A 26,044-nucleotide genomic window follows, 5' to 3' on the forward strand; every position below is an offset into this window, starting at 1 on the left:
ACTGTTACCTTTTAAGCACAAAAAACACATGTAAGTGGAGATTGTTACATCATCTACACACTGTCCAGTTCAATGGCTACATAAAGTTCATCATTTCCCTGCTGAGGCTTCCAAGCAGAAACAAACCAACCAAAACACAAACATTTGTTGCACAAGAAAAACCACCCATAATATCCTCAAATCTCTCCTCTATGCTGCTTCTCTCCAAAATTGTATATATCAGTAATCCACCCATATTACTGTATTCAGCAGTACCTTAAGGCAGGAATACAAAAAAAGCAAGACTGAGAGAAAACTTTAAATTATGAATGTACATCATTTAAAGTTTTTGACACATCACAGGCATTAAATTCGATCCTCTTTCCCAAGCACCTCACCTGAGCACTCCAACCACAACCATAACTTTAGAAGAAACACAACATTAGATGCTCCACAGTTTAGCTATCAAGCTGAACAAGGAGCAGGAACAGGATCTCTCCAGTTGCAAGATTAAGATACATAATCTCACTCTGAGCAATAAAGCCACTGCTAGTCAAATCAAATGGATTTTTACTGTCCAAGCACTGTCAGTCTGTGGCCATGTAACACTGAGCTTGAGACAAGACTACATCTGAACTTTTGCCCTGCATGGTACGAGAAGTTTCAACCATAGGGAGTTCTCCAGTCATAATTTGTTTCAAAGCAATATATCATTTTAGAGGTTTCAACAAAGTCTGGTTTTCACAGTCACTCTCTAACCAAACATCTGCAACTTCCAATCTCTTGCCCGTATCAATGGCCAGTATACTGCCCCAAGAAACAAGGGATATTCCAGTACGCCAGACACCACCAAAATGGTTAGACTTTCGAGCAGTTTAAGGACCAGCTGACACAGCAACATAAGGATGAGTTTGCTGAATACAAACTGTGGCCACATGAAAGAAGGCATATGAACATTTCATCTCTCTGAAGAGTTATTCTGGGGAGACACTTGACCCTAATAAGATTCATTCACAATAACTTGAGAAACAATATAATAGCACACCACTACTGGATAGGAATCTGACCAATAACCAGTTCAGGAGTGGATGTATGACCTATCAAAAGCTGAAAGTGCATTGTTTCTTAAGGTTGGGGTTTTTTTGTTCAGACTTTCAAGACCAATGAGTAATTGATGCTATTAACATAAACAAAAGTAAGCCTTTGTGTAGTCCCAAAACCACAATTCCTTTGATCCATTCTTTAATGTGTGCCTGATTTTCAAGAACTTCTAATATTTCATCTTAAAGAAAAATGCATCTTATTCTTGAAAGAGCTGTGTGCACTGACAAAGGGGCTGGGGCCAAGAAGAGCTTGCTTCACTGACTGATGTACAACTGGCTGCTGCTGAACAGGTTCTGAGTGGCAACAGCTTCATGAGCCCTTTCTAAACCTCACAGTGAACTTTAAATAATGATCCAGAACAGCAGATTCAAAATGTTCTACAAAAATACAGCCCAGCTGAAAAAAAGGAGCCAAGAAAATGCTGTGAAAATCTTGATCAATTTTGGCTCTAATAAACTCTCTTTCAGGATGAGATAGAGGAAGCAGGACACCAACAAGAGATGTTATATGCAATCTAAAACCCCAGCAGTGGAAACAACTGACAGCACTCAGTCTAGCTGCTCTGGAACAGTATCTGCCAGGTTCTCTCCTCTGAAAAAAAGAGCAGCACACACAGCTCATCAAACAAAAACCTCCAAACCTGCCCATGGCATATGTTATTTAGCATGCATCCAGATGAAAAAGCAAATAAATTTTTGAGTGATAAATTCCTCTAAAAAATTTGCCACATCATGTGGCTTTTGCTGTAGTTTTTCCTATTTGGAGTGCTGTCTATTCAGGCATGAACAGGAAGCAGACAGGTGATGTTACAAACAGTAAGGCCTGCCAAAGTCTGTTTAATACCCTTGTTTCAAGTTGTGCAAATCTGAGTCTTAACAGAACAGTTTATTTTTTCTCCACTTTTACTTAGTCACCAAGAAAGTATGACCTCAATAAATGGCCTATGTTCTGTTCTTAATACTAACACCTGACACAAAAGGAACCTTTGAAGTCTCCTGCCTGGCCCCAAAGACACTATTAAGTCTTAAAATGAAAAAGCACTAAAAGGTTAAAAAAATGTTCATGTCAGTTCCAGCCCCTACTAGCACCACCTCTTCTAAATGTCATAATTATAACTTAATGGGTCCATCCTTCTTTTCTCTGAAAAATTACCTTACATCAGCAATTTGGCTTCACAACTCTTCTGCTTTCAAGAGAACTTTTATAAGAAATCATCCCAGCTGAAACTGTTTCGAAATATCAATCATTCATAAGCAGTACTCATTACTTTAAAAAGAGTTATTTTAATAGTATTTTTTTGTAGGGCTTTAACAGTTGTTTCTATAACCTACTTGCTACCAGCTAGATTCTTGTAAGTTTTGTATGTATCTTTACATGTGTATGTATGTGTACATATGCATACATATATGGAATGCAAACAAACCAACCCCATAGAGCTGTTAAAGAGAAATAAAGATTGCTATTGGCACTTGCTTAACAGTTAAAGAGAAATAAAGATTGCTATTGGCACTTGCTTAACAGTCAAACTTACTAAAACACCACTCAAGTAATTTTTCTCTACTTAGCCAAAAGGGGAAAAAATAAAGTCAGCAATTACAGGCAACTACAAAGGAATAAGATAATCACTTCGAGAGTTTCAGTGAGAGCAAAGCATAGCCGCGTTCAGAGACGAGAACCATTTCTCCGCTGAGCAAGTCAAGCCCAGCTCCGCGCGAAGCGCTCCGCGGTGGGAGCCCGGCTCCAGGGACCCGAGCGCCGCAGCGCCGGCTCCGGCTCCGTGCGCCGCCGGCCGCGGAGCGGCCAACCCCGGCACAGCCCGGGGCGCAGACCCCACCATGCCGCGGCGTTTCCAGCCCGGCCCCCCCAGAGCGGAGCGGCCCCGCACAGCCCCGGCAGCGGCAGGAGCCGCCCGGGCGGCCCCGCCTCCGCCCGGCGGCCCCGCGCCCGGCGGCGGGCGAGCGGCGCGGAGCCCGCGCGGTGAGGCGGCCGCGGCTCCGCCCGCTCCCGCCGCGCGGAGCCCGCGCCGCGCGCCCGGCTGTCAAAGCGCGGCGGCCCGGCGAGGCGAGGCCGGCGCTGGGCCTTTGTGCGCGGGCGCGCATCTGTCACCGCGTCCCGGGCCGCGCGGCGCACGTGGGGCGGCGGGCCCGGCCGCGCTTTGTGCCGCAGGTGCCGGGCCCGCGGAGCCATCTTGGGGCAGGCGGCGCCCCCCGGCCGCGCTCACCTGCACGATCTCGCCTTCGGCGCTCAGCGTGGCCCCCGCGCGGGAGAAGCGGCCCTGCAGCCCCGTGGTGTAGGTGGTGTAGTCGCCGCTGGGGCTGGACTCGAAGAGCACCACCTCCACGAACGCCGTCTCCTTGCCCAGCGCCGCGCCCGGCGCCGCGGCCAGCAGCACCCCGAGCAGCAGCAGAGGCGGCGGCAGCGGCGGCACGGGCAGCGCCGCGCCGGCCCCGCAGCCCCTCATCGCGCGGCGGGAGGAAGCGGCGCCCCGCCGCCGCGCATCTCTCCCGAGCGGCTCCAGCTCCGGGGCCGGGGTCCCGGGCCGGTCAGCGTCCCATGGCAGCGGCCCTCCCGCCGCGCTGCGCCCCGCTCCTCGCTGCCGCGCTCCCCTTCCCTCGCCCCGGCTCCTCTCCGCCCTGCCAAGCCGCTTCCCTTTCATCTGCTCCACGTGACGGCCACCACGGGGTTATCCCCGCCCTCCGCGCCGCGCTGACCCGCTCGGTCCCTCCCGCCGTGCACACAGCGCCCGCAGCCCCGCTGGGCCCGGCCGAGCCGAGCGGCTGCCGGCGGTCCGGCCCGGCTCGGCCCGGCCCCGCCAAGGTCTGAGAGCGAGCGGCACTCGGGACGGCCCTGCCGGGATCGGCTTTCCACGCGGCCGGGCCTGCAGGGCCGGGACGCGAAGGGCAACCCCGGCGACCGGTGGCAACCGCCCGGGCCCGCGTCCGGCGGTGCCGGGCTCCCGCGGTGCCGGGCTGCGGGCCTGGGGCCGTAGCGGGCCGGTCGGGCCGGCTCCCGGCGCTACCGCGGCTCGCGGCCGCCGGCCGTGCCCGGTGCGCTCGTTAGGCGCGGGTCCCGGGCGCGGTGGCTCAGCCCGGGGCGGCCCCGCCGGTGGCTCAGCCCTCGTGGACGGAGCAGAGCCCTGGCAGCGCTGGTACCACGGGCACCCATCCTCCGCACCGGCCGGACGTGCCAACTATTTGCAGGCGGCACCCGGCGGGCTCCTCGTTTGTGGTTAGGGCAGGACTGCCTGACCGGACCCCCCTGATCCCAGTCTCCCGAATCTGAGTTAGGGGAGGCTGGGTTACCTGGGCTCTTTCGCTTGGATGTTAAGTGTGAGTCTACAAAATCTACATCAATTATGAGGGGGAAATGTGTTGGTAATGATTTTTGTTGCAGTCTCCCACAAGAACTGGATGTCAGCCAATTACACATTCTTCCATCAAAAGTATGTACAGCTAAGTCATGGAACTCATTAATACATGGTGTTGCACAGCCTAAAAATATAACTCAGTGACAAGGAGGATTGAGACAAACTGATCCAAGATCCCTTGTTGGCTATGAAACACAATGTTTGGAAACACAGCCCAGCCCTAACTCACTGGCAGAAGAAATAATACCGTAGCCTACAAATGGCCAGCTCTTTTCCTAAATATACTCTATTACAGGTATACTTTGTTCCAAGGTAGTGTCTTTCTTAGCATGACACAGTGAGCAAATATTAACACATTATGGAGGATTTCTTCAGTGGCAAAAGGTCAAGAAGGGATTGCAGGACCATGCACTCTGGTCTCCTACAGTAAGCCACAAAATACCCACCTAACACTACGGCACAGTGGATCAAAGGCCACAAAACTATTCCATATTTAGAAAGGGAGCTGGAAGGGACATCACTGTGGTGCACTATGCAAATTTAGATGTGGTCAACAGGTGCAAATTTTTGGTTACAGGTATGTTTCACTACAGTTTCAGAAATGCATGGCCATCTAGTGTACTAAATAGAAACATTTTTTAAATCCCTTTAGTGCAAACTACCTCTACTTGATTTTCCTTCATCCATGAGGCAAATGACTGATGCTCAGTCAACATACAGCCTCCTATATTAAAATCAGCCTAGGAACAGCTGAAACTGTCTGGAAACTACCTATGGAAAAAGATGTGAATGTGGCTCTATACAGTAAGTGGACAGATCCTATGCCCAAAATAAGAATTGCTGAAGATTTGATCCATTCCACTTGGACTACAAACACAGCAAAATTGCCTTGGAGCAGCCTCACAGTCAAATACTGAGGAGTGACATGAGGCACTAGGTCTCAGGTCACCAAGTTCCCCCGACTTGGGCAGAAATCCAAGCAGGAAGTTACAGGAAGAGAATGGACTGTCTATCATTAAAGCATCGAATATTTCTAATTGGCATCCTGCCCAGTTGGCAGTATACAGTTCACAATTCAGTTATGCCATAATACTTCAGATATGTTTTCTTTTTTTTTTTTTCCCTGAATAACAAACTGAGGCCCAGGGTCTAAATACTGAAGTCTCACGCATTTATAACTACAGCTGAGGACAGTGAGAGCTGTGATTTGAGCAAAACTAAATTATGTACAATGCCAAATGGTCTGAGAAAGCATTCTCTAGGCACTCAGTCTCTTCTTTCAAGTAACTAGAGACAGAACCAGAGGAAAAACCTCAGGTTTCATCAGGGGAGGCTTAGATTGGATATTAGGGAACATTTCTGCATGGAAAGAGTTGTCAAGCATTGGATCAGGGGGCCATGGATAGAGGTGGAGTCACCGTCGCCCTGGGGGATTTTAAAGAGGCGTGGATGTGGCACCTGGCGACCTGGTTTAGTGGTTTAGCAGTGCTGGAGGAATGGTCGGACTCAATTGTCTTACAGACCTTTTCCAACATAAACCATTCTATAATTCTATCTCAGAAGCAGGCAATCAACACTAGAGGATGCTTTTGACACTGAATTTCCTAAATCTCATTTCCCTTGCAATGGAATGGATATTATAGAACCCTCCTCCCTCTGCTCTTGAGAGAAAACAGAGTTAGTGAAGTAGCTACATAACATATGTACAATATATATACAATATATATACAATCACAATGTGATGAACATTATAGAAAAAGCCCAAAACAATTTCCTCAGAGCAGACCTGCTATCCATAGGGAGGATAAAAAAGCCTGGTTGTCTCATTCACACACCCAGTGCAGGTGTTTTCAGGAGCTGATAACTCGGACTACTGCCCCCATTCCCTATATGTTGCTCTGCAGAGCTTATTTCCTAAGTAAATTATATTGGTGTACCTCTTAATAAGCAATAGTAACAAGTGCTGTCCTTTTCCCAGTAAATTCAAGGACGTGTACATGCCTGCCCTTTTTCCCTGAGACAGAATTGCACAGCACAGAGTTTTAGGGCTGACTGAGAGCTTCGCTCAGCCACACCCTGCAGAGAACTGCGGAGCTCTCGCTCGGAAGGAGCCGCGGCAGCACCGGACGCCGCCGGGCGCCGGCCGGGGAGGGGCCGGCTGCACCGCGGCACGGCCACCGGCAGGTGTCCCCCGAGAGCCACCGCGCCCGGCGCTGCGGAGGAGTCCGGCAGCAGGACACGGCTTCAAACATCTCCCACAGCCTTGCATCTTCATCTTCATCTTCTTCATCTTCATCTTCTTCATCTTCTTCATCTTCATCTTCTTCATCTTCATCTTCTTCATCTTCTTCATCTTCTTCATCTAGCATCTGCAGGCTTTGGATGCACTTTGGACCTGAAAGCCCATCCTGTATTTATAGAAGTGATGCTTTCGTCGTTATCATCAATTACTCTAAATTAAAGTAACAAAGCGTTGTAGCTTGTCAGCTTAATTAAAGTAACAAAAATCAGCGGATATTTGTACTAGGAAAAGTGGAAAGTGGCTTTGCTTCTTGCTGTTTAAGGTTTGGAAACGCAATTCGTCCAAGTAAATCACAGTCAAAGCAATGCAAAATGGCCAACTGGCTAGCCACAACAACTCTGATTATAACAATTTTTCGTGAACAAAATTTGTAGTTAATGTTTGAATAGTTTAAGGTTTCCAATGTTTTAAACAACATGTAGTCTTTTAAATCTGTATGAAGGAGAAACATGGTGATTGGGGAATCCTTCACCTCTCTGCACATGTAATTTTCTACTGAAGGGAAAAAATAATAATGAATCAGGTCTGTAAAACTGAATTATGTAGATTGTACTGAAAATACCCTTATTTAGATAAATTCAGTCCTTTCTTTTTGCAAACTATTGCCCAATACACAGTACAAGCTCAAATAAGAGTTGGAAGACAATACAGCCATGCTTGATGCTTTCCTTCAGAGTCCTCACCAGGCAGGCACAGCAGATCATGTTGCCAAAAGAAGAAAAAAAGAATTCTTAGAAACAAACTTAGGAAACTATTTATATATGCTTTTTGGTCATCTAAAATCTCTGCAAGGGGTGGCTGGAACAGAACAGATTTGGAAAAAATTTGGGGCTATATTTTCCAAGATTCTCAGTATTCATTCTGCAAGAAAAACCCTCAAATGCATCCATACCAATATCTTTCACTGTGCTGCTGTGTTCCTGAGATTGCTCTGTATCACATCTACTCACTTTCAGTTGTAGTTGCACTAAATCCCTAACTACTGTTAGTTTCATGTGTTCATTAGGTCAATGCTTAGCAGTTTCTTCATTCATAATACTGAAGAAGCTGCTAGTGAAATTAAATATAAATAACACACTCTGTATATTTCACATATATATATACAATATATTTCTCATATTTATATACAATCTAGATACTGACACTTCTGTATTTAATTCAACATTGCTATTAGTGTTTCTGGGATAAATATAGGGTACAAGCTGCTATTCATGAAACCCTAGTTCAAGCAATAATATAAAATGAATAATATTTAAACATTGAAGAATAAATTTGAACCACATGGTTAAAGTGTATGATGTATCAGATGCTAATACTAATTGCAATATGAAGAACCCTATGCTAAAGCCAAAAAATAGATTTCAGTGCTTCTGAGTACCAAAAGCAAAAAACAATCTTCAAATGTCACTGGCTAAAATGAAGGAACTCCCACATTAACAATGGATATGTTTCATGTGATAGTGAGTTAAGAAATTATTTAGTCTATTTCATCTTGGGTTACCTATTATATTAACGACCCACCTATGTTAAAAAATCTGACTGGCACTTTAATTAATCACCTTAAAACACTCTTTTTCCACATTCAGCTATTAGTATGGGATCTATTTAATTAGTAGATTAAGGTCTTTAGCTGTCCCTGCCTATTTACATAAATGTTATCATTAAAGTCAGTGCCAACAACAAATCAGTGAGGATACCGGAGACAAACCATAATAGACTTGTCCCTCTCTGAGCACCAGCTGCTACCCTGTGCCCTCTGAGGAGTCAGTAAATCAAAAATGTAGCAGGCAGGAGATGGATGATTCTGACAATATCCCCCACATTCTGGGTCCTGTTGAACCTATGCTGAAACAGAACTGATTCCTAACTTGGCATTCCCTAATAATTTCCTCTTCTCTTACAGGGTCACATGACAGCTGGAGACAGGGTTCTGCATGCAAAAAGGCACCCAAATGGAAGAATATAAGGAAATAAATTCAAAATTACAAAACAAGAAAGCTTCCAGGACTCTCAGGGGCTCTGGACTTCTAAAATAATTTCAAAGCCTAGGGAAGGTCTAAGAAATAAGAAAAGGTTTCCCCTTTCGAATGCAGGCACTGCTCCAAAGAAGAGCAGGCTTCTGCCAACAGGAAGCAGCCATCAAGTTTTCCTAAGCGTGGTTGTTTACTTCCCTGGGTATTTTCCAAGAAGAGGTTCCAGTTCTGAACCAGGATGTGCAAACAGAGAAACTTACTGGAACAGGAGCTTTTAGGTATGTGAGATTTCAAGTTAAGTATTTTCCTCAGAGAGCTTGCTCAACATGTGAGACACTGGCACAAAACCCAGAACAGCATTGTTGTTTCTCTGGGACAGCACAGCAGCAAGTTCAGTCTCTCCTGTACTGGCCCAGAACTTTCAAAGCTTCACCCCAAACAATGCACTTGCTGCATCATCTCAAGTCAGTGTAGGACCTTTACCTTTTTTCTTTTGCTTGTGACTACCACCTCTAATGTGTCATCGTGCATCAGTGTACAGAGGTGAGCACAACACCTCTCTGTGCACAGCTGTTGTGCACAGGTGAGCACAACACCTCTCTGTGCACAACTCCTCTGGCATCCCCCAGAATCTCCAAATCCTGCATACTCTGCACAACTCTCTGGCTCACATTTTCCTGCCAGCAGGAGGAGAGAACCCTGCAGGGGAACACTGTGCTTGGGACCAAGCTAGAAAGAGAAAAGCCAAAGTGATGAAGTAGTACTGCACATGGAAATAGGTACTACAACCAGACAAACCACAGCAAAACACCAGAGGTGCCAACAGCTGGACTTTTTAAATGGAAAGGGAACCCATGCAATGGAAGCAGAATCAATAGAGCAATAGGAGAATGGTGTGGGAAGGGAATGAGCCAAATTGATTGGAAGCAGAAGCCAGAAGCAAAGCCTGAATGACAACTGCAACCTCCTCTTGACCTGTGGGATTCCTGCAGAGATCAGGGGCACCCACCAAACAAATTACCTGACCTGAGCCCATTTTCCTGGCTAAGGGACCAAAGCTGCTTGATTCCCAGCTGGAGTCTCTCAGGGACTGGCAGATGGCATAAACCTTCCCAAGGGCATCCAGTGGCTATGTATAAAGATCTATTTACATTACTAATGTTTGCAGAGTTTTCCAGTAACCTTTCACTCTTCCAGAACTGGGCATAGGATTGCCAGTCTTTCTGTTTACTGTGGTGTGGATATCTTGTCTTCTTTTAAATTCCCATCAGTGGTTTGCTCCAAGCTCTGAATGTGCATGAGAAATTTCCTTCTCTGTCTGACAGAAAGAATCAAATCAAGAGATCTTTATCTCAAAATACTGCCATGTCCTTGTAAGTGGATAGATTTTCCCTTTATATCAGCATTCCTTGTCAGTGTGATAGGGATTAGGAAGCTGTCTCTACACTGGGACCTTTGCAGTTTAATAAACATGTCAGTTTTCTGGAAAAAAAATAGTAAATTGGCAAAAAATTGCAACTGCTAAAAAATTATATACATTTGTTAATTTCTGGTCTTGCCTGATACCAGTGAATTCTTGAGTTTCAGAGGAGTCTAAAATGAAGCAAATTGGAATTACAATGCAAGTGAAATTCAGGGGGGAAAAAAACACTATGGGGATGCAAGGAACATTGTGAGCCTTTATAGAGATTGCTTGATCTCAAATTTACTGTTAACACTCAAAAAGACAACATATCATTAGACCGTTTTAAGAAAAATCTCTCATCTTGTGTTCTGTAAAAATAGCAAAAGGAATTACACACACAAAATGTTAGAAGCTGTGAAACATGAGATTATTTTGTTGCCAAACAATCTGTGATGCAAAGAGGCCACTAAAGAAGAAGGCCACAAAGGAGGTTCATATTTTCTAGAAGTTAATCAGTTGCTATACATGCATCTACACCTGGCTTTTGAGCAGTGTACTCCTAATCTCCTTTTTTTTATGAGGTACTGCATTGAAATTTATTGCTGCTAAGCTACCATTAAACCTGGAATAGGGCACAACCTCTTTGTATGTGGGCAATGGAATTGAACTACCCAAAGAGGCTCCAAGGTGAACCTCAGTGCCTATGGCTGCTGGGAACTCCTGTAGCACTGAAAGGAGACCCACTTTTCCTGAAGAAAAGCCTTATAAAAGGCCTAATTTCTAATCAACTTGCAGAATTTTTTCCAAAAACACTGATAGTGTTGCCTGAGTTAACTCAGACTTCTTTTGTGAATCAGAAGCAAGACTTAATTGACTATGGTGATGGGAGAACCAACCCTATTGCATGGGGAGGCAGATAACCCTACAAAGGGGCATTTGAGACATCTCTGTGATGGGATATGGGCTGCCTGAGCCAGCTGATGCTGCCTGCAGTGCTTGGGACACTGCTATGGGGAAAATACAGACAGAACTCCAGCAAGAAGACCTGAAGGTATTAGAAGTGTAACAGGAGTCACTTCAGGTACAGGTGTACTACAATCAGCTAGGTCAGAGGAATGAACCATAAAGAGACCAAGTAAGACTCTCCAGCCTATGCCTTTGGCCACAACCAAGATCCAAGATGGATCTCAGGCAGACTTACCTCACTCTTCCTTGAAATTCTGGGTAGTTGGAAGTACCAGTAACATGTGGGTGGAATATGAGGACAGGCGGATAGGGAACTGGAATGCAGGGCACACATATGTTAGGAGAATCATGGTTTAAAGTTGAACTGACTGTGTCTTTTCCATGCTTTTCTGGTGGTAACCTGGTGTTGGAAAGGATGGAACAACCTGGGAACAATCACAGAAGCCAGTGAAGCAGAATCCCAATAACTTATTAAGTATTAATGGAGAAGGGATGAGAGCAGAGTGAAAATCACCTTTCTGAAAGGCTTGCTTGTGGCAGTGTTAAGAGAAAGGAAAGCCATGCAGGCAGGGTGGCAGTTCTTTGCAGTAGCCAGAGGATACAGATTCTGCATATTCCCTGAGACTGAGAGCACTAAAACTTTGAAAGATGCACTCCTGAATCCAAATGTGTAATGACAACATTTAAGAATAAGTAAAATTAGTTTACAGGTTTTGAATTACCTTGTTTTAGGCTGCTAAACAGGTCCTCTTCTCATTTAATCAGCTATTGATACGGGAATGGGAACACTCCAGCTGTTGTCAAGAACTTGGAGGCCTGGGCCACCATCCAAGTATTTTCAGACACACATTTGGCAAGCAAGCTCTTTCTCAGATTATGATTGTCAGGTAATCTTTTCTCTATGCCCCCCTCTTCCATTTTACTTTCCTCCTCTATTCCCCCTTTTTTCATGTGTAGATAACATTGAACACACATTTCTTTCTCTGTATCTGAGATTACACAAGGGAAAGCCTCTCCACCTTCGTTAAACAAAATTATTTCCTCTGGTGGGTTGGCCACCTGGAACATAAAACATAAAGCTATTTTAGCAGGAACTAATGTGGTTTCTGGCAGGACAGCAAACAGTATCCTCATTGGCACATCCCTGGTGGTAGTGCTGAACCCCCCAGTGGGGTGAAGGCAGGGTGAGAAGCATTCTTGAGTCACGTGGATCACAGGATTAAATCCAATGACTGAAAAAAAGAAAAATACAAAGACCGGAATGTGTAAACAGTGAAGGGGGAAAAAAAGAGTAGAAATCAGAATTAAACTTGAAGCCTTTTTGTTAAAACTCTTTGAAAGGGTGTCATAGTGTAAGACCAACTTTATGGACCTTTTCTTAGGCTCTCTCTTACCCAGTGACTCAACCATAAATTTAATAAAACACTTTATATATCCTAATGGTAGTGATTAACATAGTATTTGTGAGCCTAAATATATTCTCAGCAACTGCACCATCTTCTTAGTACTACTAAAACCATTCAACGGGACTAGAATGCAGGGTGTCATGCCCTTCCTTTGCTAGCTATTACTGCCAACACTAATGGATGCTGTTATTATATTCAGTAACAATGGACACCACCAGTGCCAAGAGCAGCTTCCATTTTTGTTGGTGACACATCACTGTGAAGTAGCTCAGGCACCACTACTTGCACATATGTCCCTGCACTTCTGTGGTTTATTCAAGATCACAGGCCCATGTTGCAAAAGGAAGCATGCTTTTCATGGACTCTGGTTCCACATAAAATTAAATAAGAAAATTAAATCACCTGCAAACTGAAGGTTAGGATTTTTCTTCATTCATAATACCAAGACATATGGATATCTTTATGATAAATTATATAATGATAAATCAGATCTCCCCGATATAGCTGTAAATATTACAAATCAACAGTGTATGGCAACCCTGTTCACCCCCTTCAACACTTTTCTTGCAAATAAGGGCAACTTGAAATGGATGTCTGAAATCAGAAGCAGTTATTAATACTGAATCTGCATTTTGGTAGAAAAAAGTAACACTTGAAAGTGGGAATTAGAATTACAGAAGAAACATGAGTCCAAATCCAGAAGAGACATACAAAAGAGAAGCAGTATCTCCAATGGCCAGTATCTCAGGGGCTTAGCAGGACCCAAATGAACAATTTTTTGCACTCTGATTAAAAGGCTTATTGAAAAATCGCCATGTTTTTCACAAAGGTGTCAAAGTAGAAAGATGAACTTTCAGCCTTAGCTCAATGTCATGCTGCAGTGCGTAAGAAAAGAACAAACACGAGCTCACAAATGCAGTTTGTTCTCTGTATCATGAAAGCCTGGCAGAACTCCAGTGCTGGAGTAATGCCAAACCAGCACACCAGTGTCTTTGATCTTCTAAAGCTTGTGTTTTCCTTTAGTGTTTAACATCTCAACTAATTTAAAACCAATGTACAAATGGCTTTCAGAAATAATTGTGAGCAGCCAAAGTCTCGACATTTCATAACTATTCAGGTCGTTGGCAACTGTCACAAGTGGAAAGGCGGAAAGCTCCAGGCGCTGAGCTGCCGGCAGTGCAAACACCCTCGGTGCCCGGCACGGCTGTGCCTCGCTGCCCGCAGGTTGCTGAACACCTGCATTCCCACGGGCAGAGTATTTCTCGGCTTGCTACCTACAAAACTTTTGTCTGAACCCCAGATCTATCAGATCTGACACCAACCCACCACGGCAGGGTGATTTCCTTCGTCAAACACCACAGAAGTGCTCACTTCACTCCCTCACAGCGCCGCTGCTTCTCAGAACTGCCTGGGTGTGACACCCCCGAGGGATTCCTGCACGGTCCCCTGCAGCTCACACTCATCAATCGCTAACCTCGCTGCTTTTTGGTCTTCTTAGATTAAAAAGCTCATTCTTACAGCATCTGCTACAGCTCCATTCGTGACACCTGTTATGCTTGTGACAATTTGTGACAGACCGGCTCCGGAAAGGAGACCAAAGAGCGACTTCAGCTGTATCGCCACGTTAGGCTTGGTTCACTGCCTCCTCAAGGAACCGGTCAACTTCAGCCATCGCCATGGCGGGCACGGCAGAGCAGGGCAGAGCAGGGCAGGGCAGGGCAGGGCAGGGCAGGGCAGGGCACGGCACGGGTGGCACAGGTCCCCCCGGTCCCTCCGGCCCCTCACGGCCCCGCTCGGCCCCACAGCCGTTCGCAAGCCCCGCCCCTCGCCAGCGCCACACCGCCCGCAGCCCTCATGTCTGATGCAATTCGCTTCCCCCCTTGCCCGCGGCCTCGGGCCAATCACGGGCTCTCCCGGCCTTGGCGTCACGCCTCGCAGCCAATGAGCGAGAGCCACGATGGTAGAAATCCGGGCGGGGCGGCGCGGGGCGCAGACGGCGGCGCTGGTGACGCCGGCGGCGTGTCCGCTGTCCTGTTGTGCCGCCATGGCAGCGCTGCCCGGTGCCGCGGCCCCGCGGCTGCTCCTCATCCCTAGCAAAGCGGCTGAGGCTCCCGGCCCCGCGGCTGCCCGGCATCTCTCCGTTGTCCTGCCGGCAGGAGCCGACCCCGGCCTCCCGGGGATGGAGACCGCGCAGCCGGCCCGCAAGCGGCAGCGGCTCACGCATCTGAGCCCGGAGGAGAAGGCGCTGCGCAGGTGAGTGGGGGCGCGCCGGGAGGGCTGCGGCTGTACTTGGTGGGTGTAAAGTGTCCCGCTGACGGCCGCTCTGCCCCGCAGGAAGCTGAAGAACCGCGTGGCGGCACAGAGTGCCCGCGACAGGAAGAAGGCGCGGATGACAGAGCTGGAGCAGCAGGTGGTGGAGCTGGAGGAGGAGGTAAGGGGCTGGGGGAGATAAGGGAATGGAGGAGGAGGAGTGGAGTGGCCTCCCTGCCTCACGGCTCTTTGCAGAACCAGAAGCTGCTGCGGGAGAACCAGCTCTTGCGAGAAAGGACGTGTAACCTGGCGCGGGAGAACCAGGAGCTCCGCTGCCGCCTGGGTTTAGATGCTCTGAAGACGGAGGAGGAGGAGGGTGACGAGTTCCAGGTGAGCCGCGCTGCTGGCGTGTCCGCCCCGCCGTGGGCAGAGCTGCCCCGCTCCCCGGGCAGCCTCGGAGCTGTGGGCAGGGATATGCCGGAAATACCTTTGTCCTCCATATGGAGGCTGGCCTGAAACTCCGCGGGTGCCACGTCGAAATGGGTAACGTGGGATGTAGAAAGCTGACTAGTTCCCGGCTGTTCAAAGACAGTTTTCTTAGTTTTTTTACCTTACAGAAGTGAAGCCAAAACTGTTACAGTAATGTAGATGTGTCTCAGATGTGGTGGAGAAGGGTCAGGCTTTCATTTAAAAGTGTCAAACAAAGTAAAGTGCAAGCTTCAGCTAACTTTGAAATTACCTTAGCTTCAGGTACCTACAGAACAAGCAAATAGAGAATTTTGTGTTGGAAACCTTAGCAGAAAAATGATGATCCTGAAGATCATGTACTGTGGTGCCTGCCAGAACATTTGCAGTGACTGAGTTTTTGTCTTGGTACAGGTTGTGAAGGAATCCCAGGTGGATGAGATTGGATTGGTGACCGGGTCCGCTGAGTCCGCAGCACTCAGACTACGTGTTCCTCTGCAGCAGGTGCAGGCCCAGCAGTCACCATTTCTGATAGTTTCCACATGGATTCTGATGGCAGTGACTCTTCAGACTCTGAGGTGAGCATCCAGTCCTATAAAAATTGCCCATGAAATTTGGAACCACTGTAGATTTAAGACTTGTGTTGTAACGTTTTGATGTTAAATCATTTGATGATTTCCATTCATTCCAAATCTTGGAATGCCATGTCAGAACAGCTGTGTTAGCCTATGTCCAGTAAGTACAAGTGTTCAGCAACACCCACATGAAAAAACCCAGTCCCCAGAGCTTTAGTCATGTGCAAGTCTGCCTGAGGCAGGTTTTGGTTTGTGCTCTGTGTAGCCAGCAGGAGCTGTGCTGTTTGTACTTGATGGGTACGAGATCTCAAGGAGCTTCTAATAGTGGCTGTAAATCTCAAATGCATGTATAATTCCCTGGGGTTTGCCAGTACCTTTACAAAAAAAGCTGTAGGCAAAGAATGACTGTGCCCTGGCACAGATTGCCCAGAAGGTTGTGGAGTCTCCCTCACTGGAGACAGTCAAGAACCATCTGATGCAATCCTGCGCCATGTGCTCCACAATGACTCTGCTTGAGCAGGGAAATTGGACCAGCTGTGACCTAGTGTGGTCCCTTCCAACCTGTCCTATTCTGTGATTTTCTGCAAGAAAACTGCCTTAACTGTGTGTTTGATAATATATACTGATGCAATCACAGTTGTTTTACCAAGAATATTAACTTCCACGTGGAGGTAATAGATGCCACATTTGATGTTTGGCTACAACAGTAATAAACTATCTCTCTAAAACTGTCTTTCATTTTGCAGTCTGATCTCCTCTTGGGGTTTCTGGACAGTTTGGACCCAGAGTTATTTCTCAAATATGCTGATTCAGAGTCAACGTGCCTGGAAAAGCTGGACGAAGAGGTCTCTGGAGAAACAAATTCCATACCAACCACCGTCTCTCCCTCTTTGGGGTCCCCATCAGCTAAGCTGGAAGCCATTAATGAACTCATAAGGTTTGATCATGTGTATACAAAACCCCTAGTAGTGGAAATTCCTGTTGAAGCGGGCAACCAAACTAACATGCTAGTGAAAATTGAAAAAGAAAACCTCTCTTCATCTGATGACAAGGCCATCCCTGATGTCCCAGTGTCTGTGAAGAAGGAACCTGTAGACAGCTTCGTGCCTGAACTGGGCTTTTCTCATCTGCTTTCTTCTTGTCATAGTCTTGAAGCCTCAAGCTACCTGTTGGATGGCTGTAGTGACTCTGGGTATGAAGGATCCCTGTCACCGTTCAGCGATACATCGTCTCCACTTGGCACTGACCATGCGTGGGAGGACAGCTTTGCCAAGGAACTCTTTCCCCAGCTCATCACTGTCTAACCTGTAGTGTTAACTCCCTGTGAACAGCTGCCCTGGCAGATATCAGCAATGCCCCTTTTGGGGGGTGTATGTGGGGAAAATCAAGTCCGTTCAGAAAAGTGTTTCTCATCTTTACCATGCTAGTAGATGGTATGAAAAAGCCAAGGGTGTCCTGGCCTGCCCTGGCAACCCCCCAGTCAGTGTTGGCTTAGGAGAGAGGCAGGTTTGTTTCTCAAGAACTTGCTCATTCTCCATGAACCCAGAAATGGTTTGATTTCCAGTTAACATTTTAACACCAAAAACTAAACTGGGATATTCATGTATGGTCAACTGGGCTAGACCTTAATAGTCTCTAAGTCTTACAGCTTCACTAAATGCTTGTTTTCCATTTGCTATGTAGAGTCGCTTTGTTCATTTAATATTTAACTGTATTGGTGCAATTAAAATGCAGTGCAGCTCACTGACCCTGTTTTGCCTTAGAACTCAGTGGAGAGGGGAGAGTATCTGGGCCTTGGAGAATTTAAGTTCAGGTCCCTCAGTGCCTCACCCTGCCACAATGCATTGAGGAGCGCTGCTCATAAGGTGTCTGCAGCTGGATGCTTCAGCAGTTCCCTTTTGGGGGCACTGGGTAGGGTAGATGGGTTTGTGTGAGGGCCAGAGCTACTGGAGCAAAACCTTTAGCCTCTGCAAGGCAGGCATGTGGTAGGAGCTTGAAGCCTGAATATTCAAAAATCAGGGCAGTGGTGGCACCCACGTGGCCAGTAATGCTGTCCAAAATTCTCAGTCTGAAGGGAGGTGGGTGCTAGACAGACATGGTGTGAAAATGGTTACAGATTCTGTATTACCACACAAAAGTCCTGAAGCATCAAATGGCACTTGGTCAGGAGCTAATTTCAAATACCACAGCAGGACTTCTCATTGTCCACATCCATTTGCTCCTGTATCCAGTATTTATCACAATATTAAAAACAGCTGGAGAGACAAATTTCATACTGAAAATAAGAGAGCTGTTGCAGGTGTTGGCACAGCTTTTCTTGGTTTCAGTGCTATTTCACATTTTGCATTCCATTTTGACAAAAATAACTTGGGGTGGGGAAGAAAGAAAACCAGAGATGTTTTAGTAACATTCAAGGTGACAGGACTTGGCATGCTTTATCCTGACTTGCTGCAGAAACTGGGTCCCACAACAGCCTGTTAATAGATACTGAGATCTCTTCCACTAAAACACAGAAGCGGTTCTTGTTTGGCATGCAGAAGCCTACTACCATTCAGAATTCCTATAAACAGTAGTATTTTCTACTGGAATCAAGTCCAGTAATATGGTACACAAAAAAAGCAAAAGTCTTACCTTCCAATAAAATTACTAAAATCTGAATTTCAAAGTCTTCTCTAACATTAAGAATACCTAGCTTGCTTAGTTCTGAATAGTTTTATTCTGAAGTAAAATGAATTATCTCAAAACAAAAGCTATAGCAACACTTATTGGTAGCCCTATTGCTTTGTCAGAGGCCTTTGGGTCATGACAGAATAACTCTTCCTTCCTGGCAGCTTCAGGTTTATTCAATTCTGCTGTTGCCTTCCCTTGTCCTGCTGAATACTGTGGAGGAAAAAAGGGGCATGCCTTTGACATAACATAGATAAATTCAACTCTTAAGCCAGAGGAGTACTTTACTGCCCAGCTGAAGGACTGCACATAGGCTCCCAAGATTTTTGTCACTTTTACCAGGAATGAAACAGTCATCTAAAAAATACTTTAGAAAATTTATTGAAAACTGACATACAAAGGGTGATTTGGTCCCAAGAGAAGACAGACCAGAATCGGATCTTTCGTATTTCAAAATAATGTTTTTCCTAATACTGCATCGCATTTGCCATCCTGTTTGTGAACAGCATTAATAAAAGTCTTTTAATGAAGACAACAACAAATGAAACTCACAAATACAGAAGTGTGTAAATGCCCACAGCTTGATCTCTCATCCAATCACCCTCTCCAAGTGATTGCTGTAGCAAGGATCTTGCTCAGTGCTTGTCACTTGTTTCCCACTCTAACCCACTCTTCTCTCAATTTAAGCAACTCATCCTCAGTCTCCTATCACAAGGGCAGAAATGCATTGTGAACAAATGAAAGCAAGTATTTTCTATTAAAGCAAACTTCTTAGACAATTTCTTTTCTCCATCTCATAGTCTTTGTTAACAGTGCACCACTCTATTCTTGTTTCAGATGGTAGGTAACAGGCTAGGGATGCTCTATTGGCATTGAATTAAGAGGAAAGACACCCCTGAAAGTCAACCTTTGGTACAAAGCTAGCAGGAAAAAAGTATGCTTAAAAGCCATCTACAACAATTTCTTATTCTGCAAATCTGATATATAATTTGGTGTTTTTAAGAGGAAAACAACTGCATCATTTAATGTATTTATGCCTCCCACATTTTTTTACATCTTCTGTTGCAGTTTCAGTGTTGCTGAGATGGTTTCATCACATTTTTGAAATTTTTATCCTTTTTTTTCAGTTTATTTAGGATTCAGAGCTTTCACCCAAAATACTTTTCCAACTTCGAACTTTCACTATAATCCAGCAAGCTGAAAACCAGTTACTTACTTGGAGGCATCACATTTTCTACCTGCAGTGACTACAGCCTTCTCCAAACTGACTGCTTTTTGTTCTACTCAAGCACTGGAGCATGACAAAGGCTGTAGGTTTTAAAGACATTCAGCAGCTTAATAATACATAAGAAGTTTTACACAGCTCATGCAAAAGATTTATAGCAGATCCTGAAATGAAATTGGGCATTATAGCAAGATAGGCTGCACATGTTCATCAACTTAATAAACCTTCCAGAATGGTACAGGTGTATACTGGTTTCCAGAGTAATACCTAAGCAAATGCTGGAGTGTTTTTAGTGAAACTCTAAAATGTTTTATCAATGAGATGGAAAATTTAAGACAACCTTCAACAAAAGCAGCAAGATAAACAGGGTTTAACAAACAGGTATCTTTTGAACAACCAGAAGGAAATAAAGGATGACTGCAAAAAGAGAAGTTAGATTTTAAGCTTTCAACTATGGGTTATTTAACAGTAAAGAATATTATGACAAGGATTATCTTTTAGCTGTGCAGAGGAAGAGTAGATTTTCTTACATGAGAACTGTGTTACTGTGTACTTTTGCTGCTTTATGTTAGCAAAATGTCCAAACCAGACTGGGACATAGGACTCTGAATATAACCTGTTACTTGGAAAGGGATTTCTTATGAAAAGCCTCAATTCAGGTATCTGAGAAAGCTCAAGGACTTATGAACAAAAGATAAAACCCTTAAGTTAAGAGAACCTTAAGCATAAGGAACTGCTGTGCATTGAGAAAAGGTACAAGCAATAACTCATTGTGAATTCCTTTCCTTGGCACCCTGTGCAGGGTAGAATACTCTTTTGGCATACATCTATATAAACAATGTGATGCTATATTATTGGCACATACTGTGGCTTAAATTTTATGTCTAGATTCTCTCAGGAAAAAGACGGGCATCTCCTTTACTTCACCAGCAAAGGCTGGGACTTGGATACAAACAATAATCTAGCATTTGACCCTCCTAATGGCAGCAAGCAGCCATTATCCCTGTTATCTGATTTACTCATCATGTTTATCCAAATTAATGGATGCCATTCTGATTTCATCAGAAGTTACACTGTCTTCAACTGACTTTCCAAGTCCATGCATACAAACAATCTCAGCACAATATAAAATGTGAATCTCTTTGCTGAGAACCAATTTTCTCCAAATTTCGCATTGTTTGGGGAGGGCAACATCAAAAACCCACAAATAAAATTGAGAAGCCAATGAACCAAAGATGACTGAAGTTAGCAGATATCCTGCAAGTTATAACTGCTGGCTTTACTTTCTACAAAGCAAAAGACTTAAACTCAGCTGTAATATTCCCTCCCTACTACTCCATGGGGATTGTGTAATTCCTACATCGGAGTTTACATCAAGTTCAAACAAACAAGATGGTGTGAAAGTCTGTATTACCAGAGGGACTGCTTTTCTATCTGTGACTAGATTTGAAGATACTTCTTCCTTTACATTTTGTAACTCAAATTAAACCAAATTGCCAAGCATAGTATGTGCACCAGTTTCAATGGCTCAGTAAGAAGAGGGTGTGGCTTAAACCACAGTTACATTCAGTATTTGGATTTTATGCTTTACCAAGGGCAATTAAGAGGATATTTCACCATGAAGCAAGATGGAAAACAACTTCCCTGTTCCAAAGGCCTCTGAATTACCTTTTCAATAAAAGTAAGAATATTTAACAGATTGGAACACAGAAATCTTAGGGTGTTTCCTGGTCACCCTATGATTGTGGTGTGCTTATGACAGTAAGAAAACAAAAACAAATAATATAACTTCAGATTCACACATCAAACCAGGAAAAAAAAATCAAAAAACATCAGCAATAAGCATCAGAAGCTCACCACTTCCAGTCTAAAATCTGGCATCTACAACTCCATTTCTTCTTCTGCACACCCAGATATTCCCAAACTAGCATATGGATCTGGAGACATGGCAGTCTGTTGGGATCCAGGGAACGTTTCAGTCTGTGGGTCAAAAGGAGCTCTTGGTATTGGCTGCTTAGCTTGACACACTTCTGTACTCTGCTGCTTGAAGTTCTTAACAGAAACAGACTTCAGTTTATCTGTCATAAATTCAGGAAGAGGTTTCCAAAGCACAAGCTCCATAGAAGGACGGCTCCTAGAAGGGATGTAGTTTCAGTAAGAAATTTAAGTTCTCCAAGCACAGCTATTAAATGCAGAAGACCTGTATCTTCATCCTTTGAGCTAGCCTGAGACCACATTCCAGAAATATATACCTTCCCCCCCCCATTAAATTTCCTCTTCCCTAACTAGTTCCATCATTTCTAGTTCTAATCCTGTACTTCCTCTCTTTTTTGCACCAAACTTGACCACTGTTGGTCACACTTCAAGATCTTCTCATTTTGGAAATTCATATACATGAAGTCAAAACTGATACTGGTTCACTCAACAAATTTCACTCTGTAGGCGTGAGGAGTACCAACACATACTTGATGACCACTACAGTTACACTTATTTCTTTTGTACATTAGGACAGTTTTTCCTATTTTTAACCAGATGAATGGTCTGTTATACAATGCTGGCTGCATAATGCAGTAATCAAGGATATCTCCATAAACATGAAACAAGGTCTCTCTTTTCATTTGCATGTTAGCTACATAGCACCGTGATTTCCTCCAGAACTTACATAGATTCTATTATTTTCTTTGTCAGGACTTCACCAAAATCCCTCTTCATCCCTTTCTTAAGGGTATCTGACAGGATAAGAGTGGGCAGATTGCTAACACTTCCATCAGCATGAACTTCCTCATCTTCATCAATTATCCTAGGAATGGAGGGGGAAGAGGGAGATAAACACTATTGAGCATACTGTTATCAGGAACATCCACTGCAGACTACAGTCACATCTACGTGCTCTGCTCTGTGCAGATCTCTGACCTAGGCTGGGTACCAGAAGCAGCAGGGCCATGAGTCTCTCTTGGGCCAAAATACCCTGACAAAGACTCATCACAGAAGCCACTTTAGCAGCAATGCCACTTCTGGTACCTGAGCTAGCTTTGTTACCCCTTTGTTATCCCAGAAGTGTCAGTGCAAACATACACTGAGAGAAAATAAACAAGGGAAACTGTATGATTCAGTCACATTACACAAGTGAGTCTCAGCTATGCAGCTGCTTCACCTGCTCAATTCCCCAAAGTGGACGTTGAGAATTACTGCAAAGGTACTGAAAACAGCTTTTCACAATACTGTGCCAGCTTCTGAGATTAAATCAGCACAAATTGTTGAAGTGTTTAGAACAAATGGAAGCATCTCCTTTGTTTTTGGTTTTTGTTTTACAGAAAATTTAGCAGTGTAGCTGGGAAGAATAGGGAACAATTCTCCAAGAAGACCAAAGAAGACATAGACAGATATTAGAGACAGATTTCACTACTCTGATTTTCTCATTAAAAAAATAACAGTCTAACAGTACCTTGCTTCTCCTTTTGCACCATCTATAGAGTAATCTACCAAAAATCCTGTTTTAAAATTTCTATAACTTTTGGCTTTTCCAATAATTTGCAGTGGTCATTTTAGATATTTTGGAATACAAGCTCCTCTGCAATCAACTAATACATACACATGCCATTCCCAGAAATCTTTCAAGGGCCAGAATGCACCGTAAATTTATTAAAACACTACAGCAGACTGTCTATAGCCACCCAATTACCCCACGTCACACCATCACCAAGATGAATCTCAACCTTACTGCATGTGTGCAGAGAGACCTCTCTGGTTCATGCTGCCCCCTCTCCACTGACAAATTCACATCTATTTTAAATTTGTATCACAGAACAAGCTGCAGTTGGTTGAAAAAAATTGAACTCAAGCCTGAGCAGGTAGATGTTAGAATTTGAGCTTCTGGATGCTCACAGAAGAGCATTAAACCCCATTATGGTATATTGAAGCTGCATAATGATTGTGAGCAGGGTGTTATTTACTCAGCATCTCCTGCTCTAGCACCCTCCATTTCAGATCAATCTGAAGATTCACAGAACCATGGGTAGCCTAAAATGAAATCATTTGAACAAAAAGTTCACCTCAGACTTACAGCAGTGTTATCACACTGCTGAGTGCTAGATTTACCCCTGAATGCCCACCAAAAAAGGGAAAGCTCAGCAAAGCCAGGCTACTCAATCCCTGCATTTACCTGTCCTCAATTTCCTGAAGTTTCCTGCGAGCAACCTCGCATTGCTGTTCCCCCATTGTCTGATCCATTTCTTCACAGGGAATTTCTAACATGGCAGTTTCAGGACCGCTGCCACCATACTGACTTGCTACCTCCCCAGCTGCCTGCTGACCTGCACAAAGAATCCATTCTTCAGTGCTGGGATTCAAAGGGCAATTTTTGGCTCCTGTCAGTCTCTTCTTCCGCACAGGACAGCTAGGAAACAAAGTAAGTTTACAATTGTCAGAAAAAGAAATGTGGCACTCTATAGGAACAAATGTAAAGTGCATTTCAGCAGCATTGACGCACTATGGCAAAGCAACCTCAACAAAGAAAATAAATCCACATTGCTCTTAGTAAAATGCGAGTACCTATTCAGGAAAATCAGTGCCACACAATTAATTAGGTAATAGAAATGGATTTGGGCTCATGTGCAATTCAAAATAAGAGTTCCAAATGGAAAATGATAGATTTCCTTCCTATTTGTATTGTAGGTGAGATGTGCTCAAATCTTTTACAAAACAAAAAGCAAATCAGGATTTTTCAGGCTATAAAAGACAAATTAATTTACCCTTCTGCCTCTTCTTCTAGCTTATGCTTCTTTCCACATCGCACAGAGACACTACAAAAGAAAAACAGTTACTTGGCTTCTAATCTTATCTTTTGGTTACACGGTTATTTTCAAACAGTATTTTCCTCCCTTTGAAAATTTCATCTAAGATCAACAGTCACAGTATGCCACCAGTTGTGATGGGAGTAAAAGTTTGGGACAATAAATGGCCAATTTGTTCCAAAGGAAGTCAAAGGCAGCTGTAATTGCTCAGTTCTCTGAACAGAATTCCACGTTAACTTTTTCTCTTTTCATAATTTAGTTTTCCACAAGGGCCAAGACCAATTTTTGCTAAAATTCAAACATTTCAAGAAGCAACACATGACCCAGCTTGAATCTGTTAACACTTTGTATCACAGGGATACTTAAAAAAATACTGAAACAAATAAATAAGTTTGAAAGTATGCAATGATGATACACTCCATCTTGCCTTTTAAAAGAATCCTTCATCCCCCACCAGCCAGCTTCAAGGTCCTTAGCCGAGCACAACACAATTTTCTAACCTCCCACCAGCTACAAGGAAACAAATCCCAGCGGCCTGGCCAAGCAGCCGCCGCGGCTCCCCACTGCCGGCCCGGCGGTGCGGGAAGGGCTCCGGCACTTACTGGCTGCGGCTCCTGCTGAAGGAGCTCCCCGGGGCCGCCGCCAGCCCCGCGCTGTGGCTCCCCAGCGCGGCCAGGGAGGCCAGCTCGAAGCTGCTCTGCAGGCACAGGCCGGAGGATCCGTCCACGCCGTCGCTTCCGATCCCTGCCATGAGCATCCCGGGTGGCTGCAGACGGCCGTGGCCGCCGGCTAAGGGCTGAGGGCCGAGGCGGTCCGGGGCAGCGGCGGGCGCCGCGGGGAGCTCCACGGCCGGGCCCGCCGGGATGCCCTGGCAGGGTCTGCCTAGCGCTGCCATTTGCTGCTGCTGCTGCTGCTGCGGGGGAGAAAGCGCACATCAACGCCGCGATCCGCGCTGCGCGGCCCTGCCCGAGGCGCTCCCGCAGGAGCCGCGCACGAAACCTCCTCCGGCCGCAGCGCTCAGCCGGGCCGGGCCGGGCCCGCGGCGGCGGCCACCGCTACGGCCGCTCCTTCCAGGCCTTTCTCCGCGATCCGATAAGCACCCGCGGGCACTGTGGGAGCTGTAGTCCCGGGCGCTGTGGGACCGGTGGGAGTTGTAGTCCCGGGCGCTGTGGGAGCTGTAGTCCCGGACGCTGTGGGAGCTGTAGTCCCGGACGCTGTGGGACATGCGGGAGCTTTAGTCCCGCTCGCTGTGGGACATGGGGGAGCTGCGGTCCCGCTCGCTGTGGGACATGGGGGAGCTGCGGTCCCGCTCCCTGTGGGACATGCGGGAGCTGCGGTCCCGCTCGCTGTGGGACATGCGGGAGCTGCGGTCCCGCTCGCTGTGGGACATGGGGGAGCTGCGGTCCCGCTCGCTGTGGGAGCTGCGGTCCCGCTCGCTGTGGGACATGCGGGAGCTGCGGTCCCGCTCGCTGTGGGAGCTGCGGTCCCGCTCGCTGTGGGACATGCTGGAGCTGCGGTCCCGCTCGCTGCGGGACATGCGGGAGCTGCAGTCCCGCTCGCTGTGGGA

The 26,044-nt window shown here is 45.6% G+C and overlaps 3 protein-coding genes across 3 annotated transcripts in view; 1 reads left to right on the plus strand and 2 right to left on the minus strand.

Annotated features, from left to right (window-relative positions):
* Nucleotides 1-3,743, minus strand: part of ZNRF3 (zinc and ring finger 3) — a 66,201-nt gene extending 62,458 nt beyond the window's left edge. The window contains exon 1 of the mRNA XM_021544737.3: nucleotides 3,305-3,743. Within this exon, the coding sequence (XP_021400412.2) occupies nucleotides 3,305-3,739 (435 nt within the window). The 5' untranslated portion in view covers nucleotides 3,740-3,743. The remainder of the gene's footprint in view (nucleotides 1-3,304) is intronic.
* A 10,730-nt stretch (nucleotides 3,744-14,473) lies between these two features.
* XBP1 (X-box binding protein 1) lies at nucleotides 14,474-16,846 on the plus strand. The gene is made up of 5 exons (XM_021544734.2): nucleotides 14,474-14,755; nucleotides 14,837-14,933; nucleotides 15,008-15,142; nucleotides 15,632-15,795; nucleotides 16,539-16,846. Exons 1-5 carry the CDS (start codon nucleotides 14,547-14,549, stop codon nucleotides 16,726-16,728), a joined length of 795 nt encoding a protein of 264 aa, XP_021400409.1. The 5' UTR covers nucleotides 14,474-14,546; the 3' UTR covers nucleotides 16,729-16,846.
* A 1,978-nt stretch (nucleotides 16,847-18,824) lies between these two features.
* On the minus strand, nucleotides 18,825-25,507 carry CCDC117 (coiled-coil domain containing 117). The gene is made up of 5 exons (XM_021544732.3): nucleotides 25,080-25,507; nucleotides 24,436-24,486; nucleotides 23,847-24,080; nucleotides 22,347-22,484; nucleotides 18,825-21,818 (listed from the first exon to the last, which is right to left on the minus strand). Exons 1-5 carry the CDS (start codon nucleotides 25,370-25,372, stop codon nucleotides 21,566-21,568), a joined length of 969 nt encoding a protein of 322 aa, XP_021400407.2. The 5' UTR covers nucleotides 25,373-25,507; the 3' UTR covers nucleotides 18,825-21,565.
* Between the last annotated feature and the right edge of the window lie 537 nt (nucleotides 25,508-26,044).

This window comes from Lonchura striata, chromosome 18 (genome assembly GCF_046129695.1).
Source record: "Lonchura striata isolate bLonStr1 chromosome 18, bLonStr1.mat, whole genome shotgun sequence".
Taxonomy (NCBI): domain Eukaryota; kingdom Metazoa; phylum Chordata; class Aves; order Passeriformes; family Estrildidae; genus Lonchura; species Lonchura striata.

Excerpts from the sequence above, each read along its gene's own strand:
- XBP1 (XM_021544734.2), top strand. The coding sequence starts at position 14,547 with ATGGCAGCGCTGCCCGGTGCCGCGGCCCCGCGGCTGCTCCTCATCCCT. Across the intron at positions 14,756-14,836 it reads GAGGAGAAGGCGCTGCGCAG|GAAGCTGAAGAACCGCGTGG; the intron begins GTGAGTGGGGGC and ends TCTGCCCCGCAG. Across the intron at positions 14,934-15,007 it reads TGGTGGAGCTGGAGGAGGAG|AACCAGAAGCTGCTGCGGGA; the intron begins GTAAGGGGCTGG and ends GGCTCTTTGCAG.
- CCDC117 (XM_021544732.3), bottom strand. The coding sequence starts at position 25,372 with ATGGCAGCGCTAGGCAGACCCTGCCAGGGCATCCCGGCGGGCCCGGCC. Across the intron at positions 24,487-25,079 it reads TTCAGCAGGAGCCGCAGCCA|TGTCTCTGTGCGATGTGGAA; the intron begins GTAAGTGCCGGA and ends TTTCTTTTGTAG. Across the intron at positions 24,081-24,435 it reads CTAGAAGAAGAGGCAGAAGG|CTGTCCTGTGCGGAAGAAGA; the intron begins GTAAATTAATTT and ends TTTGTTTCCTAG.